At 45.3% G+C, this 27,931-nt stretch overlaps 2 protein-coding genes across 2 annotated transcripts in view; one reads left to right on the top strand and one right to left on the bottom strand.

Annotated features, from left to right (window-relative positions):
• WDFY4 (WDFY family member 4) overlaps positions 1 to 27,931 on the bottom strand; it is a 291,643-nt gene that overhangs the window by 63,358 nt on the left and 200,354 nt on the right. The window contains exons 44-47 of the mRNA XM_045878280.3: positions 24,310 to 24,458; positions 18,566 to 18,686; positions 16,007 to 16,092; positions 14,472 to 14,534 (exon numbers count right to left, since the gene is read on the bottom strand). Of these exons, the coding sequence (XP_045734236.1) occupies positions 14,472 to 14,534; positions 16,007 to 16,092; positions 18,566 to 18,686; positions 24,310 to 24,458 (419 nt within the window). The remainder of the gene's footprint in view (positions 1 to 14,471; positions 14,535 to 16,006; positions 16,093 to 18,565; positions 18,687 to 24,309; positions 24,459 to 27,931) is intronic.
• LRRC18 (leucine rich repeat containing 18) lies at positions 1,547 to 2,525 on the top strand. Its single transcript, XM_045878281.1, has one exon. It carries the CDS (start codon positions 1,626 to 1,628, stop codon positions 2,391 to 2,393), a length of 768 nt encoding a protein of 255 aa, XP_045734237.1. The 5' UTR covers positions 1,547 to 1,625; the 3' UTR covers positions 2,394 to 2,525.

Here is a 27,931-nt window from a genome sequence, read left to right as displayed (position 1 = left end):
GAGTAGGACCCTCTGACCTTAGCTAGAAATGGCAATAGCAGGATTGATAGTAAGCACCTGGAAGGTAATTTTTAGCCACTTCCTTCTGATACTGAGGATTATTGTATGAGGAAAATGTGTGATGATAGACTCACATAGCCTGATTACTGGTGCTTCATGTGTTTTGTAAACTTGGTTCCTGATAAAGGGCCTGAATGATGAACTATAGAAACTGCAGGGCATCTCTCCCACTCATCCCTGTGGGGAAATGGAGCTAATGCAAGCTAATGCAAGCATCTGTCTCCTGATGCTTTTGTCCAGGTTGGGAGCTTGGTCCAAAATAGAAAATCAGCAAGCAAGCAAGAGGCACCACGTTTTAGAAAAGAGTCTCTAGAATAGGACAGGACGGTTTGCATCTTCTTTCTAGCTAAAGATCTTCCTCACTCCCAAGCCCGTCTTCTTCTCTTTACAATGGAGATAATCCTATGGGTCTTACTGGATTGTTGGAGATTAAAAGGAATATGTGCAAAGTTCCTGATAATAGTATTTAATAGTTAACATTGATCAAGCTTTTACTATGTGCCAGGCACTGTTGTAAGCACTTTATAGCTTAGATAATTTACACTCCCCAAGCGCCCTGTAAGGGGGCTGTTTTCATAAATGAGAAAACTGTGGCACTGAAAATTTAAGAAAATTCTTTAATGCAGAGCTAGACTTCTAAGCCAAGCATTCTGAGGCCAGAATCGACCCATGACTCTGTCCATTCTACTTCTCCATATGGCAGCAGTCATTAACTAATGTCATAAACATAGTCATACCTCTCAGTGCTGAGGTGCCTGCACTTGAATTGCAGTGTGAAGGATGTGACGGAGGAAGTGTAGGGGGTAGGAAGTAGAAAAAGACAGCATTCTTTTACTGCCAGGCTCAACCCTGGCTCCCCCACACTCCTCAGCGAGGTGTAGGCACACATGTCCACTTGCGGGCTGAGTGAAAGATGCTCTTGTGTTGTTCCTGTTGCACTGCAGTGACAGCAGCTCAGGACTGCCTGGTGCCTCTGGGTCCAGAAGGAAGGTGAGGAGAGATGTACTACGTAAGTCATTCTTAACTCCCACCTATTCCCTCATATTCAGGCTATGCTGCTTCTGAGAACTCAGCAGTCCCACCCTAGGGACTCATGGGATAACTGTAAGGAAACACTAGATTTTTGTGAGGGTCTGGGTAGTGACAGATAGCCAAGAACACACACACACACACACACACGTACCCCTTGGTCGGGGAGGGGGATATGTTTGAGTCCAGGACAGTGGAGAGATTTATATGTCAGGGAATGGCACAGCCAGAGGGGCACTGAGCATCCTTCAGCCGGCCCTGCATCCCCGAAGAGGACACTGAATTTGCTGAAGATCTTTGGCGAGGTGACTTCTGCTGATGCCCTAATTTCTGTCCAGGCATCTCTCTCCATTAACCACTAGCGAGTGAAGCATTACAACTCGGGGGGAGTCTACTGCCCTCATGTCATCTCCTAACTAGACATATTTTCTCTTCTTGTCACAGTATATCTAGCAGTTTCTTGTGACTTTTCCCTCAAACTGATCACCAACCAATCAGAACAACACACTTCAAACATACACCCTTACTAAAAGAACATGGCCAAGGGCGGGAAAGGCCCCAAGGGCAAGAAGATCACCCTCAATGTGGCCAAGAATTGTATCAAAATCACATTTGATGGGAGAAAACGCCTTGACTTGAGCAAGATGGGAATTACCAACTTCCCCAAATGTATCCTGAGACTGAATGATGTGGATGAGCTCGACCTTAGCCGGAATCTGATCAGAAAAATCCCTGAATCAATCTCCAAGTTTCAGAACCTGCGGTGGCTGGACCTGCACAGCAACTACATCGACAAGCTTCCTGAGTCCATCGGCCAGATGACTACTCTGCTCTACCTCAATGTCAGCAACAACAGGCTGACCACCAATGGGTTGCCTGTGGAGCTCAATCAGCTCAAGAATACCCGCACCTTGAACCTAGGCTTGAACCATCTGGACAGTGTGCCCACCACACTGGGTGCTCTGAAGGAGCTCCATGATGTGGGGCTACATGACAACCTGCTGACCACCATCCCTAAGAGCATCTCCAAGCTCCCCAAGCTCAAAAAGCTCAACACAAAGCGAAATCCCTTTCCCAAGGCAGAGGAGTCAGATACATTCATAGATACCATCAGGAGGCTGGACAACTTATATCTGGTAGAAGAGAAGGATCTGTGTTCGAGTTGCCTGAAAAAATGCCAACAGGCCCGGGACAAGCTGAACAAAATCAAGAATATGGCCACAACAGCACCGAGAAAGGCCATCTTTTCCAATCTAGTCTCACCTAACTCCATGGCCAAGGATTCCCAGGAAGACTGGAGGTGACCAGGGACCCTGACCCTGAGGCAGGAAGGGAAAAGGGAGGGAGGGAAGAAAGTAGGGAGCGGCATCCACAGGGAATTGTGGGATCCCTCCATTTCTTGCAACAGCTCTTCCAGCCAAGCCCATAAAATACCTTTCCCTTCTGCCTTGGCTTGTGATTTTGTTGACCGAAGCCTTTTAGTTCTTTGCCTCTTCTCTCTTCTCTGCATGCACATACCCACACATACAGGCACCATGAATCAGAAAAGGGCCATCCATCCCCCTTCTTCCCAGAATTCTCCTGCCTACAGCCTGTGGCCAGGGCAGCCAACACTGCCGCCATGCTCTTAGTCACATGGTCACACACTTCAGGACCGACTGCCAGCTCCCAAATGTGGAGTTGATTCTGTGGGAATGCTTTGATTCAGGGTTTTGGAGGTCAGGAATCTCAGAGCCTGGATTGGTAGGAGGGCAGGTGGACATTCAGTCTTGGGAAGGTGACAAAACTGAGCCACAGAGATGGGCAGATATTATCATTAAGTGTTGGCAGGTAATATCTTGGGCTGAAAGCAGTATTATCTTTTTATCTCTTGTCTGCACATGCACAATTTGTTCTGGGAGCTTTCTAGACTGAATCTGCAAGCTCTTGACTGGCTGTGAATTAATGAGATTGCATTCCCATCTTATTATGTCCAATTCTTATCCAGACTCTTGTGGGAGTAAGGAAAGAATGGGTGCAGGTATGGGTTGGTGCAGTCAATAAATAAATACCTTACTGGGCACTGTGCTAGGTGCAAGGACTCTGTCTGGGGGGACAAGACTCTTGCCTTGTCCTGTGCAGACCAGTTGAAAGAAGACAGGACAGAATGTTATTGTCTGAGAAAGTTAGGAGATCAGGGCCAAGTGGTATGCAGGGCTGGCCTGGCATAGAGAAAAGCCAAAGATTCTGGAGCTGGACAGATCTAGGTCCAGGACAGCTCTGCTTCTTTCTTTTCATTTCCCTGGACATCTTACTTCGCTTTGGTTCCCTCATCTGTAAAGTGGGAATAATACCAGCCCCAACTGCAAGGGTTGTTGTGCATCTAAAGCAGATAGCACACAGAGTAAGTACTCAATAGAAGGCAGTTCTCCGTATGAACTAAAGCTTGGTGCATCTCAAAGCTGAAATACTACTTTGGACAGTGTCCCTGGTCACACTAGATCTTTGGCAGAACTGACAGTGGTGCAGTCAATTCTCATACTAGCCGAGAACCTTCTCTGTACTGTTACTCACACTCACTCATAATTTCGTACTGCCTAAAAGGAAAGGATCAAGGAAGATATAGTTAGGAAACTTTTTTTTTCCTAATCAAGGCTTTCCTGTGTTGGTGGCAAGTTTTGTAGTGGTCAGTGGAAAAGCAGGGAAATCTGTTAATTCAGTGGGACTAGCTTGTTTCTTTTTCACATGAAAAAGCGTAGCAGACAGCCTACTTCTTCACTCCTCACTGCTTTCCTTTGTAATGCTTAGCTGTGACAACTCTTTCTCCAAAATCTCCAAAAATACGATTCAAAATTCCCTTTTCAGCTTTTCCCTTTATTAAATGTTTTCCATTATAAAAATAACAAAACCGCAACATAGTTTTAAATACAACATCTTAAAGAATCCACAACTCTACAGTGTGAGCCAGCTATAATATTGACAGATTTCCTTACTGGTTATGTTTCTGTATATATTTTTATATGCAGTTAAAATTATAGCATTTACCTCATTTTTACCCTGCTTTGAAATCCATGTTGTTACATGGTCTTAATAACCATAATTTAAAACATGTGCAGGCCAGTTGAACAAACACACATAAGTTACTATTGGGCATTCAAGCTGTTTCCAGTTTTTCACTAATAGAAATAATTTTGTGATGAAAGCCTATATGATGAAGACTTTAAAAACTATTTTGCATTATTTTCTTGGTGTAGCTTCATTATTGCAAATATGTTAAACAGTGTGTTTTTTATTTTTTATTTATTTTTTTATATGCAGGATGAGCCCAATGTGTGTGGTTTTTTTTATTTTTATTATGTTATGTTAATCACTATACATTACCTCATTAGTTTTTGATGTAGTGTTCCATGATTCATTGTTTGCATATAACACCCAGTGCTCCATTCAGTATGTGCCCTCTTTAACACCCATCATAGGCTAACCCATCCTCCCACTCCCTTTCCCTCTAGAACCCTCAGTTTGTTTCTCAGAGTTCATAGTCTCTCATGGTTCGTCTCCCCCTCCGATTTCCCCCCCTTCATTTTTCCCTTCCTGCTATCTTCTTTTTTTCTTTTTTTAACATATAATATATTATTTGTTTCAGAGGTACAGGTTTGTGATTCAACAGTCTAACACAATTCACAGCGCTCACCATAGCACATACCCTTCCCAATATCTATCACCGGGCCACCCCATCCCTCCCACCCCCCACCACTCCAGCAACCCTCAGTTTGTTTCCTGAAAACAGTGTGTTTCTTAAAATAATTTTTGATACATGCTATCAAATAGTTTACAACAAGATTACATATTTATGTATCTACCAGTAATATATTAGAGAATCTGTTTCACTGCATCCTGGTCAGCTTTAAGAGTATCATCCTCTACATTTTCCCCTTCATTTAATGTCTGAAGTGATTTACTAGAAGCCCTTCCCAAGACGAACGGAGCAGTCGTGTCTGTGAAGTACATGATGGGATGTCATGCCTTAGGCTCAGGAGCCACCACTAGTACATGGGGCCTTGAACATGTCCCTAAGGTAGCCATTTTGCTATTTTAGCTACTTCGTCTCTCACCAAGAAGTACAGAATCCATGCAGGGCATATGATCCAAACAGAGTGGTGGCCAGTTATTTGGATACTACCTATTTCCATTCCTAACCCCTGGAGACACTTTTTCTTTAGAATTAGCGTTCCCCTCTTAGTCACTCAAAGGAATTAGCAGAGAACAGGAATTAAGAAAAAATGTCTCCCTGTGCTCCTAGGCAGGATCTTGTTCTGGACCATGAATTTGCCCACTACTCCCTCTCCTGCTCTGTCACACCATACTTTTTCCATGGTGCTTGGTCCTCAACATCCTCCAGGCATTGATCCCGGATTCGCTGCCAACTGAGTGGTTGGTGTGCAAGATGACATTTATTTGCCATCGTTGGTCTAGTGCTTTATAATGCTTTCAATCTCACAGCCATGTCTTAGGAAAGGGTTGTAACTGTGTCTACCTTCACCAGGACTGATAAATAAATGGGCAGGGGGCTTTGATTTGCCACAGGAGATATTCATGTTAGACACCTTGTTAGTTAGGAAACCTTGGCAGTAGAATGAAGCAAAGAGTGGAGATAGAGATGAGTTAGGCATCGTCTTGCACATTTTCTTTCTTTTTTTCTCATCAAGGAAAAGGCCTGATGTTGACATTCCTTCATGCTCTGAAATACACAGTCACTTCTCTTTCCTAAAAATTGTATTAAGCCTAAAAACACTTGGTAGGAAAACCATGGGGTTTCACTTTCCTCAAACAGAACAAAAACCGTATTTAGGCTAACCCAGTCACTGCCCTCTCTGAAAGCCAGTCATGACCTAGGTGACCCCTGTGTGACCTCGGCCCTTGCTGTGTTTTGCCTCCATGACCTGGAGTAATTGCCTCAGTCTCTTGTGTCTCCATCCCCAGGATCCGTTCAACATCTCCCTAGAGTAGCTTATGGCAAAAACTTGAAGACTAATCAGCCAACAAGAATAAATGACTCTGAAGAAGAAAAGCCCTCGGTTAGGAGAAGAAAGAGAGCGGTAAGGGGAACGTTCTGGAAGCCAGGCTCTCTGGTGCTGGCCAAGATACTGACCTGCTTCTTAAATTCACTTTGTCTCTCTTTGCTTTAGACCACCTGTGTGTGAAAATGACTTTGGGAAATATTTGGTGAATTTTTTTTACATATATAGAGGAAATGTTTAAGAAAATTATAGACATATGTCATAGAAAATTAAAGTTTTATAAGAAGACTTTAAGATTTAAAAGACTTACGGTCTTTATACTCAAACTGATAAAGTCTCTATGCCAGTCGCTTGTGTTAAGTTATGTATGTATAATGCAATCCCTCAAGCAACTAAAATTTATACAAAAGATTCATACAAAGAAATATACTCAAAAGTACTATAGATAAATCAAAGTAGAATTTTAACAAATCTTTCAGTAATGCACAGGTAGGCAAAAAGAAAAGAAAAGAAAACAGAAATGAACAACAGGGAAAAATATAAACAGGGAAACAAAAAATAAAATGGCAGATTTATATCCTAACATTTCAATAACTACATTAAATGTAAATAGTCTTCTTTATTTGTAATGGCCCCAAACTAGAAACAGCCAAATTTCTCTCAATGGGCAAATGGTTAAACAAACTCTGGTATATCCATATCGTGGAATACTATTCAGCAATAAAATGGAACATACTATTGATACATGCAATAATTTGGATGGATCTCAATAGCATTATTCTGAGTAGAGAAGGCCAACCTCCATGGGTCACATACTCTATGATTACATTTTTAGATCATTCTCTAAAGAACAAAATGATTGTGGTGAAAACCAGATCAGTGGTTGCCAGGCTTTAACACTGGTGAGAGGTGGTGGAGGGTGGGCAGGACCATAAAATGGTAGCACAAGAGATATCTCTGTGGTGCTAAAAACAATGGATTAGGTTATAGTGGTGGTGGTGGTGGTTATAGATTCTACCCATAAGATAAACTGACACAGAACTATGCACACATATTGTACCAATGTCAATTTCCTGGTTTTGAAATTGTACCATAGTTACATAAGATGTAACAACCATATGGGGGAAATTAAGAGAAGGCTGTATGGGGACTCTATGTATTATTTTTGCAACTTCCTGTGAATCTATAGTTATTTTAAAATAAAAAAAATTTTAAACAATCTTGCAGCCTAGATGCAGCAATAAACAGATCCTTGTACATCTGCCAAGTGCTAATTTATGAGTAAATATGACAAGTTGCAACCATCCTGAAGAGCTAAGGCATTTCAGGAGAAAGAGCACATTAACCTCAGTTCGCCAGACTAATCTAAAATTATCCATTGTTGATTTTGTCTTTGAAGATGCTATAAGAATAAAAAGAAAATCTATGGCTTCTTTACCCATGTTTCAGGTTTTCTGGTGGTGAGTGGGCACAAGTAGCAAGTTGGGTGGGGGACCTTGAACCAGCGAGTCACTCTCTTCATAGTTCTGGGTTTTTACCCCAACACCTCCTGGCCCCATGGAAGCAATGTGACTAAGTGGAGCTGGAAGGACAAAGAGGCCAGGATAGGTGTACACAGAGACGCTTAATTTCAGCTTCTACCTAGAAGTGGGTCTGAGGTCATGGCTAAGGGTATAGCAAAGAGGAGATGTAAGCCAAGAGAGATAAGAGTTACATGAACGGGGCTCGAAACCAAGGTCTACACATGATCCAGGTAGGGCTCGCTGCAGGTCACCAGACTCAGCTGCTCATGGCCTGTTGAGCCAACCATGTGAAAAGTTCCTAAATGCTGGGGCAATGGTTATACCACCAGGTTGTTTAGTTCACCTCTGGTTCCAGCAACTTTGCTCTAGACGCCATGGTCTGAGTTGTGCAGCGTTTACAATTGCCTCCCCGCCGCTCCCCCCGCCAGGGCTGTGCTTTCCCAAGAAGCACAAGGAGCACATTTCTGCACACAGTGATGAGGCTGAAGCTATCTTTATCAAAGTAATCACGTATATGACAGATTCCTAGCCTCCCAGCTGGTCAACAGTGTTGATCTCTGGAGAGCAGGACTGAAGGAGCAGTCATAGGGAGAAGAGGTACTTGAATTTTAGCCTCCACGCTGCTAGCAGTGATGCCTCTGAGGGTGTGGTTGATTGTCCTGAAAGATAATCATCTTATGGGAATTTATAGCTTCTTATGGTTGGTTTTCTGAGCTCTTTGTCTTTCATTATTTTTCAAAGAGAATCTATAAAGGAAACTCTGACAACACTCAACTGTAGAACTCTGTGCCAAAAAATGCATTTCATTTTAAATGTTATATTTAAGTAAGCTATACAATTGAGAGAACATTTCAGAAACTACAAATACCCTGATACAATCAGGTCCCAAATATAAGCCCTGCTTCATACCTAACAGCCTACTCTAGCCCAGGGACACTTTGCCTTGATGACACAGCAAGGGGGCATTTCAGAGATCACTATGGAAGGATACCTCTGGCCCACTGAAAGGTGTGTGTGGGTGTGTTATTAGGTATTCATCCAAAGGATACAAATATAGTGATTTGAAGGGGCACATGCACCTCAACATCTATAGCAGCAATGTCCACAATAGCCAAAATATGGAAAGAGTCCAGATGTCCATCAACAGATGAATGGATAAAAAAAGATGTGGTATATATACAGAATGGAATATTACTCATCCATAACAGAGAATGAAATCTTGCCATTTGCAATGGCGTGGATGGAACTAGAGGGTATTATGCTAAGTGAAATAAGTCAGTCAGAGAAAGATAATTATCATATGTTTTCACTCATATGTGGAATTTAAGAAACAAAACAGATGAACATAGGGGAAGGGAATGAAAAATAAAATAAGATGAAAATTGAGAGGGAGGCAAACCATAAGAGGCTATTAACTCTGGGAAACAAACTGAGGGTTGGTGGAGGGGAGGTGGGTGAAGGGATGGGGTAACTGGGTGATGGACATTAAGGAGGGCACATGACGTAATGAGCATTGGGTGTTATATGCAACTGATGAATAACTAAACTCTACTTCTGAAATTAATAATACACTATACATTAACTAAATTGAATTTAAATTAAAAATTGAAAAAAAATAAAAGATGTGTGCTGTGTACAACAGAGATTTACAAGAAGAACTAGATAGGCATCCAAGCTTTGTATTTCTCTGAGTTTTCTAAACTCTGGGCTCAGTATGAACTGAGAACATAGGGAAAAAATATAATGCTGGCATCCCAAAGAAATGTCTTCATAGAAATAAGTCCAAATGGTAGGGCCCTACTTTTTCAGAGCATCAATATAGAAGATTACATTTGGCAGTGCTGTTTTTTCTTATCTTGTAAAAAGGGAACTTCCTTCTTTGTACCCACTACCGTTTAGACAAGGACAAATTTGATATTCAGTGCCAAGAGAAAGTATTTTCCAGGAAAAAAAAAAGTTCACAAAACCCCCTCTTTCTTGTTTTCTGTCACTGGAAAATGATATAACCCAGAACAATTGTTTTTTTTTTTTTTTCTTAGTTTCAGGACAATTAGGTAACTAGATCACTCCAGGTACCTGATCACATCTATTTTTTTCTCCTTTAAAGGAATTTTGGGGTCATTTTAAAATGATCATTGTACCTGCATTTAATTTCGTAGCAGTTTGCAACCCTTGGTGGAGGGTACAGAGAACTGTGAGTATAAGGATGTGTTTATTCACACGGACATTCTCACCAGCTGGCTTTCCCTGTCACTTCAGCCGTTCTTTCTATTCCTCCGACTAGTCCTCCTCAGATCTCAGCAGAGCCTGCCTGTGGGGCTTTCTGGCTGCCAGACACTTAGCCGGCGAAGTGTCTAGCTGGCTTTCTGTGAGAAGCCCCTAGAGGCTTGCAGAATCTTGCACCCGATGAATATCTGATGATGTCACCATGCTTTCATCAGAATGTTCTAATCTTGTACCATGGGGAGACATGGATGGATTACAGATCCCAGGTTCATCCAGGCTTTGCAAGTACTTCCCACTTCGGATCCAGGCCCATAGAACCTTCCTGGAATTCAGTTATGGAGACAGCCATTGTCTCCATGGGAATTCTAGGCAAAACTCTGGTACCCAAAAGCTCAGGTTTCCAATATGTAGGGAATGGCCTGCAGAAGGGCCAAATCAGTTCTCAAAAGCTGGGAGTTGAAGATACAAAAACCTAAGGCACAGGCCAAGACTCGGGCTAGTTTAAAACTCTCAAAACGAACTGCACACTTCTATCAGAGATGAGAAGCTCATGTTTCCTAGAATGTCTGAAAGGAAGAGGGGTATTTTTCAAGACTCATTGTGTGGATTAGGCATTTCCCTTAGTAATCCAAATGGAAAATAATCAGGTTTGCTCTAGGCATGAGGCAATGGCCAGCTGAGCCCTCTGAAGGCTGGAGGCCACTGTTGCCTTCCCTCTCTGAAAGTCCTGAAGGTCCAGTGTGGCTGGTGGGAGAAGAGCTAGAGAGGAAAGATGCACAAGGTCTGAGAGCACAGACAGCCACCTGTTTTTAATCAGTTGTTCCATATACACGCCTACAAATACAGCATTATTACTAAAACTAAGCGAAGGAATCACAGTATTTATTGAGCACCTACTGTGAGCCCAAATCGGTTTGATCTCAAAGCCCACTGCCGGCTGTTGCAACACAGTCTCACCAGGTCCCTGGCTGTTTGGCTGGTCCCAGAGTCTAGGACCAGCCCTCCCACTGGGGCTTCCCCATTTCATCAAAGCTCACCTTCCACGAGCTTAGATAAGCCTTTCTCTGGCGCATTATGCATTATTCCCAACTGACTCCAGAACTTTCCCATTTTATATATCCCAAGGGCCTCCATGCTTGGAGCTGTGCTGGGGCTGTGGCAGCAGGTGCAGAATGACCATGGAAGATCCTGCTCCTATGGACTCAGATAGCAGTCAGGGAAAAAATAAACAAAATGGAAATAAAATTAGCCCAGTGCCCAGTCATCCCACAGGTGCAAGGTGGTACACAGGTTGGTGTCTAGGGTCATCCCTACAAATGAGTAATTTCCACACCTGTGACTCATCCCCAGGCCAAGAATTCTCCTGACACTTGGTGATCATTTTTGTACAGATCCCCAACTTAGTGGCTGTACCCATGGTTTATCTCCTCTTATGTATTCTTCCCTCTGCTTCTCCTCTGTCTGCTTCCCCTCCATCTGGGGCAGAAATTTAGAAGAGAAGCTTATCTGTGCAGACATAAGTATGTATTGTCAGGGCAAGGCATCTCTAAGACTCTGAGAGCAACAGTATAGGAATGGACAGAGTGAGATTCACAGCTGTGGGACAGATGGGTGGCTACTGAGTGATATCACAGGCATCATTTATAAGAAAGAGGGTGATCTTCAGAGACAAATGGGGTTCAGCGATGTGGTGTGTCAAAGTTGATGCAAAGAGAAAAACTCCAGGAGGAGAGAAAATGAGTGTCCAGCTCATGAGTGCTGTGGTGCCTGGGGAAGCTTTCCACATGGAGCAATGGATGGCCATCTGCTTTTGTTAGCCCCTCAGTATTCACCCTTCTTGTGATAACAGAGCCTTGATGATCTTAGGGAACCACGGCCCTGTCAGTCTGGTCTATGTTCTTGGGTGGGACTGATCCTACTTCCAGAAGGTGGGTGGGCACATGACACTGATCTGCCCTATGAAAACACTTGATTAGTTCTGGGATGGACACTAACCTAACTTCAGCAAATGAATATCATTTTGGGGATTTTTGCTAAAATTAATGGGACAGAGCATTCCTCATGTGGTGGAATTCCTAAGTTATTGACTGGAGCTACTGGGGACATTGATGGCATTGTGCTTGGACAGCCTGCCAAGTACGGAATCAAGTCAAAGGAAATCCTCACTATGGGGTGCACACCTACAGTGTGCTGGGACTTATTGAGCCCAGAGATTCAGCCATGCTTGGAGCCAGACCTCTGTTGGTCTTCAGGTATATGAGGTGATGGATCTGCTTTTTGGCTTCATTTAGTTTGAAGTGGCTTTACATACTTGCAGTGAAATGTTGCAGAGAAATCCAAGTGGGGACATTAAACTTTACATGAAACATAAATAACATGAGATCACCAGGGCTGATATGCACAACTGGGACTGTACCATTGTTGAACTACTGAAATATGCCCATTCCGGTTTGGAAACAGTTACCCCTCTTCAAGTGGCCCGGTGCTGCCTGGGCCTCCTGGCCCATCCCCTGTTATGCCCTGGACTTCCCCACAATCTACAAACTAAAGGGTTATTGTCTGGCACAACAGGAAGCTTCTGCTGGCAGCTACTCCAACTGATCTTTTGAAGGTCATCAATAACCCCCTTGTTGCAAAATTCAATGGTCATTTCTTAGTTTTTATCTTGCTTGGCCTACCAATAACATTAGATCACCAACACAGTTGACTACGGCCTCCTTGAACACTTCACTTGGCTTAAAGGACATCTTCCACACCTGCAGTCCCTCCTATCTTCCTGGCTACAACTTCTCCATTTCTTTGGCTGGCTCCTCTCCATGTCCTTAACTTCTAAAGGTTGGCATAGCCCAAGGCACAATCCTTAGACCTCTTTTCCATGTGGACTCATTCTCTTGGTGATCTTAACCAGGCTCAAGGTTTTAAATACTATTCCAAGTTTCCATCTCACCTGGACCTTTCCCTTAAACTCTAAATTTATATACCTACTGGCCTACATGACACCTCCACCTTGATGTCTGGCAGGCATCTCAAAATTAACATGTCCCAAACTGAGCTCATTATCCACCATACCCGAAGTAGTTTTTCCTGCAGTCTTCCCAATCCATTTTCCAATTGCTCAAGCCTAAATCCTTGGTCTTATCTTTAAGTCCCCTCTCTCTCTGTCTCACACACACACACACCACACCACACTTGATTTATCAACAAATCACAACAGACATCGCTTCAAAACGTGTCCATAAAGAGAGCACTTCATACCATCTTTGTGCCCCCCTACCTCGATCCAAGCCATCAGCCAAATCTCAGCTGCATTACTGCCAAAGCCTCCTAACTGGTTTCCCACTTCTGTCTTTGACCTACTGTGCTTATTCTTGACACAGAAGCCAGAGTGATTCTTTTAAAATATAAGTTAGGTCACAGCATTCCTCCAATACTGCCCACTTATTCAGAGTAAAAGCCAACGCCATTACCAGAAGCCCCCGAGACTTGCATGAACTAGCCCCTGCTACCTCTCTCCCCTCTATTCCCTGAACTCCAAGCACTCTGGCTTCAGCTGAGCCCACTGTGCTCCCCCTCTCCCCCCATGGCCTTTGCTTTGCTCTTCCCTTCCCTTGGCCTGAAACGTTCTTTCCCTGGTTACCCACATAGCTCCTTTCCCCACTTTGTTCACAGCTGAATCCAGATATTGCTTTCTTGGTGAGGGCTTCCCTTACCACCCTAAGATTTCAATTCCTACCTCTACCTACTTCGTTTTTTTACACTTATACTTATTATCTAATATGCTTTGTATTTCACTCATTGAAATTGCTTCCTTCTACTTTCCTCAAGAAAATGTAAACTCAATAAGGACAGGGAAGATGTTGGGTGCTTTGCTTGTTGCTCTGTCAAGCAGCAACCACCACATGCAACAAGCTATCGATAAATTATTGTGAATGACTTGGCGGTACCTGTTCCACAGTCATTATAAATACATATTTTTTATTATAAATACTTTGAATCTGCTGGGGACATCCCTCTCGACATAAACTCCTAGACAAAACCCAGCAATTTCTTCTTCTCATTTCATTCTTAATTGAAATAAAAGCACTTACCAATCCCGAATGAGCCTTCCAGAGAACTGGGTATTTGTAAAGGGAGGCTGTGGAAGGAGGCTGTAAGTATTTCATTCCCTGGCAAGGTGCTCCATATCCCAGCTTCATAAGTTAATATCTGACTTGCATTCCACCCTATGCTAACTGAGCTTCTAAGCTTTCGGAGAGTCTCCTATAGGAAGGACAGAGCTGGGATTGCTCACAGCCCCCACCTGGGGGGTGTGACACCAAGGCTGGGCCTGCACTAACACCACACCAGGCAACCTGCCCCGCCCACCATGGGCAGAGGGCTGATTCTTGCATTTTGGTCTGAAAAAGCCACAGAGCTCATGGAATTTCAAGTCCCTTTGTAGAGGTTTAATTGGCAGAAGAAACCCCAGGAGGAGGACGAGAGTATGAGGATGGGAGAGACAAAAATGAAGGGGAAGGTAGATAGATGTGCTCTTTGCATGACTTCTCGACCGTAGGATCCAACAAATGAAAACAATCAAAGCAAGGCCAGTACCATGTCCAGAGAGCATGGCTTTGACACCTGCCTGCTCCATTACCTTAGATTGAGGGGGTCCTCTGTGATGCCTTTCCCCTTCAAGCTGGGTTGGAAAGAGCAGAAGCTAAACAAAAAAGGAAAGAATCATTCCAGCAGCAGAGTCAAGACTCTTCCACCACCAGGGAGACATTTTTGGTGCCAGTCAAGAGGTAGGGTACATACTTGCCCCTCCCGCACCCCATCCTGTCCCCCAGATCATGAACACCAGACCCGGGTATACCTCTGTAACACATCCTCAGCACCCCCTGGCATTATACACTCTAGCCTTAATAAAAATGACAATAATAAAACAATCATTACAATAAAAATGGTGCATGTTGGCAGGTTGGGCCAGGCACTTGACAATTCCATTGCCAATTTCAGCAACCACTGAAAATGCCATCTAATTTAAGGCTCCTTGAAGCAGGGTTGGGTATGGTTTGACTAACATTCACTGCCTGAGCTATGGATGTATAAAACTTCTAGATTAACTGTGAAAAACTGTGTTTAATACACAGAAATCACAGGGAGAAATGGATGTGAGGTTTTGCATTGCCTGTCTACTTCTTCAGCTTGGTCTAAAATGGAACTTGAAGAAATCCTTAGGAGGCCATATAACAGCCCTCCTTGGAAGAGCCCACAGGCAATGGAAATGTGCCCAGAGCTGGTGCAATAGCCTCTCTGCAGGAGTCGTTTTCTCCATGCTGGCTCTGCCCTTTGGATCCGGCAGCTGGTCGTGGTGCCAGTTACCGGCCAGGGCCAACAGGAAGGCAAGGCGAGAACCTCTGAGCTCAAAATGGGGGTGTCAAATATCACCTCAGAACTCCCAGCCCAAAGTGAAGCTGAACCACCCCTTCTGTTGATCCATCTTCTGTGTCTTCTGTCTATGGCTTTCCTTTCTGGCCCTTCTAGATTCTCCACAAATCTGTCTGTAACTTTTATAACGATGAAAAAAATAGCCATTAGTCTCAAAACATTTAAACACCAGCTTAAATTTCTTAGATTGATTCATCTATTTGGAGAAAGAAGTTAAACTAAAACAGCAGGCTTCTCTCTTTAAGAAAAAAAAGATGTTCCGTGAAAAAGTGGGAAATCAGTTGTTCGGAATTCTTTCCACTGAAATATGAAGTTGGAACAACTAAAATTGGCAACTGGGATCAAAAAGAAAGATTAAGCCAAAAAAAATTATTTGGAAAATTAAAAAAACAAAGCCAGAAGATTCTGGAAGGTCCATTAAACAGCCAGCTTCTAAAATGTGTTGTGTCTGCATAAGTTCTTCCCTCTTTAGTCCTTACTGTCCTGAACTACTTCAGTCCGTGAAATGGAGCCTATTTCCCAGGATTTAGAGAAGGCACTTCTGCATCTTTCTCTGTACTTGGTTCCATGATTTAGTAGCTCTGTAGGTCAGTAAGTCCTTCCTCTGTCTGACCTAAATCCTGCTTGCTGTGGATTTTGAGCACTGTTGAGAACAGTGTTCCTGAGGACAGAGCAGAGCCATCTCTGTTCTACAGTCAGTTCATGATCATTTCTCTTGGAGGAAGATTTTCAAACCCTTACCTTTTGAAGACCTTATTCCGATCATTGTTGTGAAAGACAAGAAACTTGGAATATCCGTTTTGGAAAAAGAGCTCCAGAGCGATGTCCTATAAAGAGAAACCCCTTTCACTGCTGCTGAAGTTGCCTGGAATGGAGAGACCCCAGGCCACAGAGCCACTAGCAATGGGTCATTTGGTTCTCTGTGTCAGGCAACCCTTCCTGGTTGGTTCTTCCAACCTCCCCAGGGGGTACGAAGATCTTGGCGACGGTGAAAAGGGGAGTCCCTGCAAAATGGGTAGGAGAGCAGGAGGCCTCAGACTTCCTTTGACTGAAGCAGGAAGCAAGAGCCCCACTCCCAGTATAAGCCAGGAACAGAGAGACGGAGGAAAGGGCCCAGTGATACCTTCAGACACTTTCGCTTCTGGGTCACAAGTTTGGTTTCCTGAACCAGAGAGTCACCCTATCAGAAACATTAGGGGAACCATTTGGGTGGGTGCAACTCGCCATCTGGGCAGCACTGTGTGCCGACCTACAGACTTGCAGGCCCAGGTCTCTTTGCCCAGCTCATTTTGCAGAGCCAATTTGATGTGGCCATGCTGACCTAGCAAGGGTATTTTGTTAATGCCTAAATGAACTCTACATACGCTCCTCTCTTTTTCCTCTCTTTTCTCTCTCCCTGTCTCCCTTCTTTCTATTCCAAGCTGTGTAAATAACAGACTTGGAACAGCCACAGAGAGAGTCTGCATGGAGGATGAGGCTCAGGGATGAGATGGGGTCAAGGAGAGGATTCCCAGGGCTGGAGGCAGGGGTGAGGCCCGGGCATGGAGGCACAGAGGGGACGTTGCATCCAACAACACAGTCAGATCCTGCTTCCACCTGGCTGAAAGTGAGCTCTCCAACTCCAGTTCACTAGGCTCCTAAGCAGAGGCAAAGTATCTGTGATGATAAGCAAACCCCTCTGGCTGGGGGGTGCACTAGGAGCCTCGGATATTTTTCTACAAATAGAAATCTAAAAACTGTGCAAAACAGATGATCAAGGTAGACATTATGGCTTCTCCTGGAAACCTTGAATAGCCAAGATCTGACTTTCTCCTGGGAGAACCCAAAAGAAATGGGGGCCTTGCTCACAAAGCTCTTCCTGCCCCCAAATCCCACCCTACTTGGCCATGCTCACGTGCCCTCCTGCTTCTCCCTTCCACTACTGTCAGGCTAACCAAACATCTGGAAGGGGGAAGAAACTCGCTTACTGATACCTATATGCTACTACCTATAACCTATAAGGTAGGCATAATCATAAAATAGTAATTTCAAGTACTTAGTGTGCCAAAAAATGTGCCGAATGCTATATATATAATGGTAGAAGACACAAAGTGGGGTTGCTACAGTGGCAGAGCCACGGTCAGGATGAGGCCCATGCTGGCCACATTGCCCAGAACCCTCCGGGCAGGGCTTCTCCCAGCTGTCCCCTTCTCACTCACTCTCCTTGCAAAGAAGCACACCAAGATCAGGCAAGATGAAAACCAACACTTTGTGGGCAAAATCAGTGGAGAGGGAGGAAGAGGGCTGGTCGGATTCTAGCAGCTTGCTGATCCTTTCTAGAGTGAGCCCCCCTGAAAGGCCTCCCTGAGCTTCAGTGTCAGAGAATCATAAGGACCCCCTCCCCGCCCCCGGCAGGAGGATCACATGATGAATTATGGACCCAAAGACATTTACCAATAAAACACTCTTATGACTAGGTTGATTAGGGTCCAACACTGTCCCCCTGTTGGCCTTAGCAGAACGGAGACCTTACGGAAAGGGTAGAGGAGAGATCTCATCTATTCCTCTGCCTGCCACCTGGGAGGCCTCTGGACACAGATGCAGCTTTGTTACTAGTAAGGCTGGGCTGGGGAGGCCAGATGTGTCTGAGGCCAGCAGGGGATCCTCTCTTTGCAACTCAAGTGAGAAGCTTCAGGTTGTGCCCAGCTGGTGGCAGAGCCCTGCCTCTGAGGGGAATTGGCTCCCTTAGCCCCTGGTGAGCCCCTGGAGGCACTGGCTGAAGCCCTGGGACCCTGGTTGGAGGGGACAATCAGGAGATCTCCAAACCACTTGGACCAGGAAATGCCTGGGAGTTTGGAGATGGGTTTGGCCGTGGGGAGGGCAAAGGGCAGGGGCGGAGGTCAGTGGAGGCGGACCACACGCTCAGGGCAGGCTGACCCTTGACTCTCAGTCAACAGCTCTGCCATGAGGCAACGGAGCTGCCCTGTCCTGTATTCCAGAATCTCCAAGGCCGCTCTGGGCATGTCAAGGGGAAAATAAAGCAAAGAGGCTGGATCCTAAATGACGCACCAAGAGAGAGAAGGTTCCAACAGCCAAAGAGCAGGAACTGGGGAAAGAGTGAAGCAGACGTTACAACTGCCAACCAGGAAACCAGGCCCAACACAATTCACACTCACAGATGTGTCCCAAAGGGCACTGGGCTGTGCACAGGTGTGAAGGGGGTCATGGAGTGTGTCCCTCACCTTCTGATGGGGCCTCACTAGCACCTGGACCACCATGCCATAAGCTGGCGCCCCCTCTCACCCCCTCTGTGCGGCATACCTGTAGCAGGAAGCGTGCCTGCCGGAGCTCCCTGAGGTCCCCGTAGCTGTGGATCTGGCACGAGTAATGGTCAGAGGACCGGTCTTTGCTGCACATGTTGAAGATGAATGGGTCACTGATGCTGGAAAGGAAACAGGACAAGCAGTGAGAGGGCGTGTGGAGGGCTTGTTCCCCTGCCTGCCCCACGGCCCCGCCTGTGGTTCTAGAGACACTGCTGACCCACCGACTCCCTTCGGAGCTCCTGCCTCTGTCAGCCCTGCCCGGGAGCAGGCTGGGGCACCAGTGTCACCAAGTGAGGGGACAGCCTCCAGGGCACACAGTGGCACAGGGTGCAGGGTGTGAGTGTAAGAAGGTTCTCTGGGTACAGGGGTCAAACGTGGGTCAAGGGGGTGGGGAAGAGTGAAAGACCCCATTACACATGGAGAAATTTCAGGCCAGAAGGCAAGGGCAGAAAGATGAAGAGCCTCCATAGAAAAGCCTGTGTTCAGCATGGCTTTGGCAACATGGGGCCTGGGGTGGTCCAGCCACCCCTGAGCCCCAAAGACGTGTGCAGCAGGCTGAGAGCGCCAGTGGGCTGGAGGACACTGGCCACAGCATTGGCGGTGGCCCCCAGAGCACCAGCCCCGAGCCAGGAGCCCTCTCGGAGGGCAGAATGACCCCCTTGGGAAGAGAGGGAGAGGAGAGAAAGGGAGAATCATGAATTGGACTCAGATTCATCCCAAAGATGACAGTTTGTGCACTGGGAGTAACGGAAACACCTTTAGGGAACCAGATGAAGCTTTTCACCACCAATGAGACTTAACAAAACTGATTTCAGTTATAGACTTACTTCTGAGTTATGCAGCAAATGTAAATTGTGTACATGTCTGCAAAAGCTCTATCGAATGCCCTTTAAGGACTGGCGAAATGGAGTGCCCCCCACCCCCACCCCCAGGCACCTCAGCCCTCAAGAAGCTTGTGTATCAAACACAGATCCAAAGAGCCAAGAGCTGGAAGAGCCCCTGCACCCGCACAAGGTGGCGGGAATGGGTGAGAAGCTGGCATTCTGCCTGCTCCCCACCCCAGCTCCGAGGGTGGCCCTCCCCACCCGGCCTGCAAAGCAGGCCACTAGGCCTCCATGCCACGCCTCCCAGGGTAAGCAGAGACATGGGTGTGTGACACAGGTCAGCAGGACTTGTCCAATCACCGGTCATTTGGGGTGGCCCAGCATCTGCAGTGCTCAGGGCTTGGACTTGTGCACGATGCACATTTTGCCCCCAAAGGTAGAAGGGCAGGCTGCTCATGGAGACACAGCCTGAGCCCATTGTTCAGCCTCCTGCACAGCCAGCCTTCCAGGATATAGACTCAGCCTTTCACAGCTCCTCCTGCCCCTTCTTAGAACAAGCCTCTCAGGTCCCTGCTCTGAGCCACAGAGCTGTAGGATTGATCAAATACAAGTGTGGCTTTGGTTCCGGATGCTTCTGCCTCAGTGCTTTAATTCAAATCTGCTGGCTAAGACCTAGGTCACTCCATCAGGGGCTAAGCTGAGCTTCCCCTGAACTTCTCTGACTCCCAGTGGGGCTATGGTGGTCATTCTGGTTCCTACCCTTAGCTCAGGTCAACCAGCATCCCAGGTCAAGGCACTGATGAGGATGACACTGACGCCTCCTCTGTGCTCCCATAACCCCAGGCTTGTGGGCACAACAGCAAATGTCATCTCTACCTTAGCCACACCTCTCCTGGCAGACTATGAGTGAGTTCGCTGGGGCACAGACCCACGCGCATGGCTCTCCATGCTCCGCATCCTCCCTGGAGCTCTGGGCATGTTTGCCGAGGGGCCTGGCAACTATCATGCCCTACAGCCTGCCAACCACGTCTGCTGTCTCATAATGAACGCTTACAGAGTGTGTGTCATTACTATTCCCAGAGCAGAAATGAGGAAACTGCATTCCAAAGAGAAGTGACTTTTCCAAGGTCAGGGGGAACTGGATTCAAACCCGGGTCCTCTGACTCTAAAATCCAAGCTCATTCACTAACACCTTTTCTCCTCTGAGGCAGAGAGGCTCGCTGGCTCTTATAGAGCTCTCCCTGCAAGCTCCCTCCTTTCAGTGTGCTCTCTGCTGATTGATCCTGCAACCCGGCATTCTGAGACGTGAGGAATGGTGACATGAGGAAGAGTGCTCTGGAAAATGCTTTTAGGAAGGAACTTTGAGGAGGAAATGCACTCATTTTTCTCCTACTTGGAGGGATTGAATAACCATATAGGGCAGGAATGCTCAGACAGACCCGAATGCTCAGGAAGACTAAACTCTAAAAAACATTATTAAGTTCACTGATGTAATCCAAACTGGAGTTCTGTCTTATGTAGTGTTAGTCACACACGGCTGTGACTGGGTCTCTTGGCCAACGCTGTGTACTGTGCATTAAGTCAGAATTCAAGCACCTAAGGTCAATGAATAGAAAGGAGGAGCAGATTCATGTTCTTCTTTAGGTACAGCTGTGGTCATAGTTTATAGGATGGTACTCACAGCTCTTTTGCCTGACATCTATCATGACATATGCAAGTTTTCCAGAGTGGTCATAGTATAATTCTTAATATTCTTAACTAGGGAAACCACAGTAAACTAAGTGGTAATCATATTGGTTGACCTGGTCTTTGAGAGTCAAATTGGGGATGTCAGACTAAAATATTTGAAATTATTTCTGAGGTTATCTGATTGTTGTCAGAATTTATACCTGTAATTTTAACGCAGAATCAACCACTAGATCAAAAACTCTTTACCAGACTCAGTCCACATCTGACTTGCCTCTTTGTGTTTATGGAGTCTACCCCAGTGCCTGGCACAGTACAGAATTCTGGTAAGGATTTGTTGAATCGAATTCAACAGAGCAATGGTGCTTCAGAATTGCTGACTGATGTGGAGAAAATACCTGATTATAAGCACCCTATCACAAAGTACCAGCTGGATGGCTTGGATTCCCACAAAATGAATCCAGTGCTGTACCTTGTGAGCTTGCCTGCCACTATTTTGGGTAGAGTAGTGTGGTCCAAGAGGGATATGTTGAAGTCCTAACCCCCCCGTACCTCAGAATGTGACTTTTTTTTTTTTTTTTAGAAATAGGATATTTGGCCCTAATCCAATAGGACTGGCATCCTTAATTAAAGGGGAAATTTAGACACAGACAAACACACAGGGAAGATCTTGTGAAGACACACAGAGAGAAGGCGGCCATGACTGGAGTGATGTATCTGCAAGACAAGGAAGGCCAAGGGCTACATGGACACACAAGAGGCTAGAAGGAGCAAGGAAGGATCTTCCCCTAGAGCTGTGGAGAGACCACAGCCCTTGATTTTGGACTTCTAGCCTCCAGAACTGCGAGGCAATAAATTTGTTTTTTTAAGCCACCCAGTTTTTGGTACTTTGTTATACAGCCTTAGGAAACAAATATAGTCATTCTACTCAGGCAACAGGGGATCTCACTGAAGGCAAAATAAACCTTCTGGAAAGGTTCTTACTTTCTGAGGGAAGTTCCAAAGTACACAAGTGCAATCAATGCTGGAGGATTTGCACTGTTCCTGAGCTTTATTTGGGATATTTTTATGATGCATCAGAGAGCCTCTTTCAAGGTCTAGTGCCCAACTATACTCAATTTGATGGCAGTCTTTTAGAAAGACATTTCAGGGTTGCGTTAGCTTTATTTTTAACTGGCTTATTTATGTATCTTCCTTAGTCTCCGTGGTCAAAATAAGACTTAATCCCCATTGATCTGACATGATCTAATAGCCAGTCTCTGAGAACCACATCTTCATGAGTGCTAGCAGTTTCTTAGGGCAGCAGACAAGACCTCAGATAGAAAGCACTGTCTGATTAACAAATACTTCTCTGAGGTCTGGTGACTAAAATTACTTAAGCAATTCCCAAATGATATTCCAGGGTAGTAATTTGTTCTCACTCCACTCCTACTTGCATTCCAGAAAAGTACATTTCCAGACACGGGAAGTCTCCTTCGTCATTGCAAATCAAGTGAGTACATACAACCTGACAACAGGGCTGCTATTGAAAGTGCAGATAAAGTCAGTTTGATCATGATTAGATGCACCTCATAAACACAATTTACCTAATCAATAAGATCTTATCTAACACTAACTCAATTTAAACCAGAGGTCGAGAGTGAAGCAATGGATTCTACAAGTCATTACACGGGCATTCCATGCATAGAGGTAGAGTAGAAAGCTTTCATCAGCTCTCAGAAAGGCAAGTCTGCAGACCCATTGTCCATATTGATCAGTATCAATAAAACATGAGCAATAAGATGGGATGCATGTGCCAAGTATTAATTATGTTCCTCCTGCCTTGGAAAAGCACAGAAGACTCACAGCAATCGGTGAACATTTGGTATGAATAAAAGATGGAATTTAGCAGAAAGAAAAAGGCCAAGTATTTTAGAGCAAATCTAAATCAAGGGAGGGTGAGCTGACATACTATTCTTCGACACTCCTTAAACTCTTGCTTCCTGCATAGGCTGGAAATGATATGACAACCAGGTGTTAAAATTCTTAGTTATTGGCAGGTTAAGACTCTGGTTCTTCTGTTGATTGTCTATAATAGTGGTTCTCAAAATGTGGTCCCAGACCAGTAGCATCAGCATCAGCTGAGAACTTGTTAAAATCTCAGGCCCTACTGCAAACCTATCAAACTAGAAACTGAGGTGAAGATGGGTCCCAGAAGTGTGGTCCCAGACCAGTAGCATCAGCATCAGCTGAAAACTTGTTAAAATCTCAGCCCTACTGCAAACCTATCAAACTAGAAACTGAGGTGAAGATGGGTCTCAGAAGTCTTAACAAGCCCTCAAGGTGACTTGATATTAGTTTGAGAGCCACTGGGTTAAGAGGTTATCTTGTCCTCATTTGAACCTTCGCTAGCTGGAAAAATCAAGATGTCTTCATCCAAATGTATTCAAATGTGATGATCAAGAGGAAGCATATGACCTGACAACTGAACTCCTAGCAAAAGCATGAACACAGTCACTTTGATTTTGAGTGGCTGTACTTTATAAACACAAGAGAATTAATCAATGAGAGCAACCTGAACCCAAATAGAACAACTATACTTGATTATAAAGAAGAGCCTCTGAATTTCCTGCCAAAGACCTCTGGTATTAGTTGGTATAAAAAAAAAAGGCTCTTCAAATTTCTACCCAAATGTCATCCATCCTTCCAAACGAGATCTCAGCCCCTGTCTTCCAGTGGCCCTCCCTCAGCACACTGGCCCCATGTCACCCAACGTGAGCCCAGAAGAGTCCTCCCGTGACAAATACTTTGTCCCATGAAAACCGTGTGCTCCCAATTCTTTCCAAAAGAACCTGTTTGTGCTGCCGAGTGCACTCGTGTGCCTCACTCAGCATGAGGGGCAGAGCCTGATGTTTCACACAGAATGAGCAATCAGTAAGCTGTTGAATGAGTAAGCGATGGGACTGGACTCAGTCACCCAAACAACCTAAGGCGAGATCCCGCTTGTCTTGCGGTCCATTCCGTATCACATGGAACAGGAGGAGCTACTTCCTTGTTCCCCACTCCAGATTTTAACTTTGGGAAACCACAGTCATGGATGCCTACGTCTTAAGGTTCTTCTGCTTTTTCTCATGGCTCAGTTTCAGGCCCAAACGAAGAACACAATAACACCTAGGTGGGAGGGGTAGGAGTAGGGGTGGCCGAGAAGGAAGTCGAGGCTCAGGGAAGAGTCTGCTAGAAGTCAGGAACTCACTTGGATAAGCAATGGCGGGTACAGTAGACATCCCCCACAGGGGAGAGCGTGAAGTTCTCGCAGATGTAGAAGTGCTGGTGGCCTAAGAGCAGGACCCCTTCGGAGACCAGATGGCCCTGCACGATCACCAGGGAGTACTTCTGTGTCACCTGGAGGGAGACAGCATCAGAGTCAGTCTGTGTGCATGTGAAGCATGCCCATCATTCCTATGGAGGGCACGAGGGCAGTGACCAGCCGCCCACTGAGAGTTTGGAGGTGAGAGCAGCACCTTGTTAGAGGGACAGGGCCACTGCTTGAGAGCTGCCCTGCTCTTCACCGTCTAAGTGGCACTTCTACACCGAAAACACCGTTTTGTTATTTGAATTACCCAAAGCCACCCCCACCTCCACCAAGACACGTGGATGAGTATGGCTGTATTGAGGGCATTGACAATCTTCCTCTCACTTTAAACCACTCCACAACCATGCAAAACATTCTGTAGTTAATAGTGAGGAGGGTTTTCAGGGTACCAGGCACCCTCAGTTACAGAGGCAGTGGAGCTTGTCGGGGGGCCAGCTAAGTGGCTGAACCAGGACTGGAACAAGTCTATCCAGAACCACAAGTGTAAGACTGGCCCTGCTGTCTCTGCAAGGCCAAGGCTAGTCCAGGTATATGCAGAGGAGGCATGTGTTCTACCCAGATCCCTCCTTTCAGACTCAGGTTCATTCTCTCAGTAGCTGGAAATTCTGGAAGCTTTCCAAAATCACCTGTGCTAAAGAGAGTGCTTGGGCACAGGGCATGCCCCCTTCCTAGTGGCAGTCTCTACCTAACAACTGGTCCCTGCATGGTAGGAAGAGTCACCCTGTGTCTCAATTCCACTCCACACCTCCAGCTCTCACGGAAACAACTGAAGCCTTGGCTGAGACTGCGTCAGAGTTGCACTTCTCCCTCTACGTGACCCTGTGACTGTCACTCCCAGTGAATGTCCTGCATGCACATCTCTGGCCCATAGCTGGATTCCCAGGGAGCCTGACCTGTGTTTGGTATGAACTGGAGTTCTGCATGAAGTAAGGACTCAGTGGGTCTTTACATGGAATAAATCCCTGAATAAGTGAGGGAATAAATGAATTCTAGATGACAGGAGCCCAGATGGACCAGGAGTAAGGCCAAGGCCAATATTTTCTCAGGGTAATTCTGTGCTAATTCCAGTTACACAAAAGAGGAACCGATTTTTTTTTTACTATCTAACATAACCATTGTAAACATTTTACACATACTAACCAATATAATCTTTACAATAAGGCAAGGGAGATTTTACTACTGGGGAGAAAAAAAAGATGAGTCTCACCAAAGATCAGTCCCCTAGTAAGTGGCAGAGCCTGAGATTGAAGCTAAGCTCCCTACTCACTGTTGGGAACAATACTGGGACCACAGTGATGAAACCTGGAAAGCAGGCCTTGAATACCAGTTCTCCAACTCGTGCGTCAAATGGGATCAAAGTCAGGGTCAAGGCTTGAAAGTGAAGATTTGCCAAGGGTTTTTTGTTCCAAGACAAGCATTACCCACAGTCATCTCTGAATTATTTTTCCTAAGTGAGGACTAGCTAAGAGTCCTGGTACCTAAAACCCAAGCTTCCTGCAGGCAGCTGGCTCCCCTGGCCTCTCCTGCCTCCACCTTGTCAGTGGAGCTGGTCCTCAAACCACCTGCAGAGCCAGACCATGGACTCATTTCCAACTTTGTTCATTCATCCAGACAGTCACCTATTCAAAAGTTTGCACTCAGCACCTACTACATGCCAGGCCCTGAGCTGGGCTTCGGAGATAGAGGGATGGACAAGATAATCAAGAACCTTACCCTCATGGGGCTTAAAATCCAGGGGGGGGAAGATGGATAGTAAGCATGCATGTCAACCAATAAACTATCACAAATTGTGATATATGCTGAGAGAGAAAAACTAGGGTGATCACAATAGGGAAGAGAGAAGCTTGGAGGGGACACTATTTTAGACAAACTCTGAGACCTGATATATGGTAATGGGGCAGCCATGGAAAACTCAGAGAACATTTGAGGGGAAAAGAACATCTAGTCCAGAGCTTAGAGGCAGGAAGGGCAGATCTGGGGAGCAGAAAAGAGGTCAGAGTAGCTGAGATGAAGTTGAGAAGTAGGCATGCTTAGATCTGGGGGTGAGGGGTTGGGGGTTGGATGTCTTGGTAAGGCCATTGGGCTGTACGTTCATTGCAACAGGAAGCCGTGGGAGAGTTCATTTCTGAAAGAGGACACTGGCTGCTGCGTGCCGAGTAGATCAGAAAGAGCCAAGAGTGGTGGAAATGTGATCAGTCATGTGGCTATTACTGTGGTCCATTGGAAGAATGATGACTTGGTATATGGCAGCAGAGACAAGTGGGAGGAAGGAGAGATGTAAGGAATCTAAGCAAGAAGAGGTAGAATTAACAATAACTGCTACCAGACAAACTACAAAACCAATAATAACAATAATAATAGGAACAATTGAGGATACACGTCTACTCTGAGATTTAGGCAATTGAGTGGAGCCCTTCGGCTTCCCTGAAAGCCTTCCCCAGAGGCAAGCACCATCACCACTTTATTGTACTGAAGGATAGCAGATGTGCCACCCCAAAATATGCCACTTTGTCATTACTATTTTGAGTCAAAGATACTTAAAAAGCAGCAGGTACAAGAAGGGCGCTCTGGTTTACCCTTTTTTTCCCTGAAAATAGGAGATAAAACTCCCAGGTGAAAAATGCCCTCCCTATATTAGGAGGAAAAGAACATTCTCAACACCTGAGACAGACAGGTCAGACCTAGAGAAATATGCACAAATAAATCCGGTTGGACGAACCTCCCTTCAGCCTCCCTGTATACTTTGGTTAGTTTTTCACAATTACTACACTGTGTTCAACTTAAGCACTTAGGCCTAACCACTTTTTGGGTTCTTCATTTTCCTGTGAAGACTCCCGTGTACCTGTATAAAAGTAAAATCTGTATTATCCTGATCTGTCTTCTGTCAACTTAATTCTCTGGCCTAGTTGGAGAGTCTAAGAGGTTAGGGAAAAAGTTGGACGTCTCCTACAGTATATCCACCCAAAGAGATTCCAGGAATACATAAGATGATTATACATATCCTTTTTATTTTATACAAATAGCATATTCATATGCTCACTGTTCTGCATCTAGTTTTTTCCCTTAATGGCCCACCTTGGAACCCTTCCAAATCATCCAAATCACTTCTTACAGAGCTGCCTCACTCTTATTAATAGGTACAGAGTATTTTCTTGCAAGGATGTACTAGAACTTATTCAACCAATCTCCTACAGATTCAAGTTGTTTTCAAATATCTGGATATTGCAAGCAATGCTGCAGTGACCATCCTTGGACATATAACACTTGGAACGCACAGGATGGTGTGTTGAAGGATATATTCCTAGAAGCCGGACTGCAGATCAAGGGTGTGGGTATCTTAAAATTTCCTCTATTGCTGGACTGTTTCCCTGCAAAGTGGACCAATTTGCACTCCCACCAGCACCGTCAGGAGGCTTGATGCCAGCCTGTTTGAACTTTTCCTCTTATCCCTTTGTATAGAGGAGACCTCATCCTCAAGTTTGCACAGTGAGGCGTAGACAGC

The sequence above is a fragment of the Mirounga angustirostris genome, unplaced genomic scaffold (assembly GCF_029215605.1).
Source record: "Mirounga angustirostris isolate CCGP_5_RB_7025 unplaced genomic scaffold, mMirAng1.0.hap1 SCAF_6, whole genome shotgun sequence".
In the NCBI taxonomy this organism is placed as follows: Eukaryota; Metazoa; Chordata; class Mammalia; order Carnivora; family Phocidae; genus Mirounga; species Mirounga angustirostris.
This window is presented reverse-complemented; position numbering and strand designations above follow the sequence as displayed.

Excerpts from the sequence above, each read along its gene's own strand:
- LRRC18 (XM_045878281.1), top strand. The coding sequence starts at position 1,626 with ATGGCCAAGGGCGGGAAAGGCCCCAAGGGCAAGAAGATCACCCTCAAT.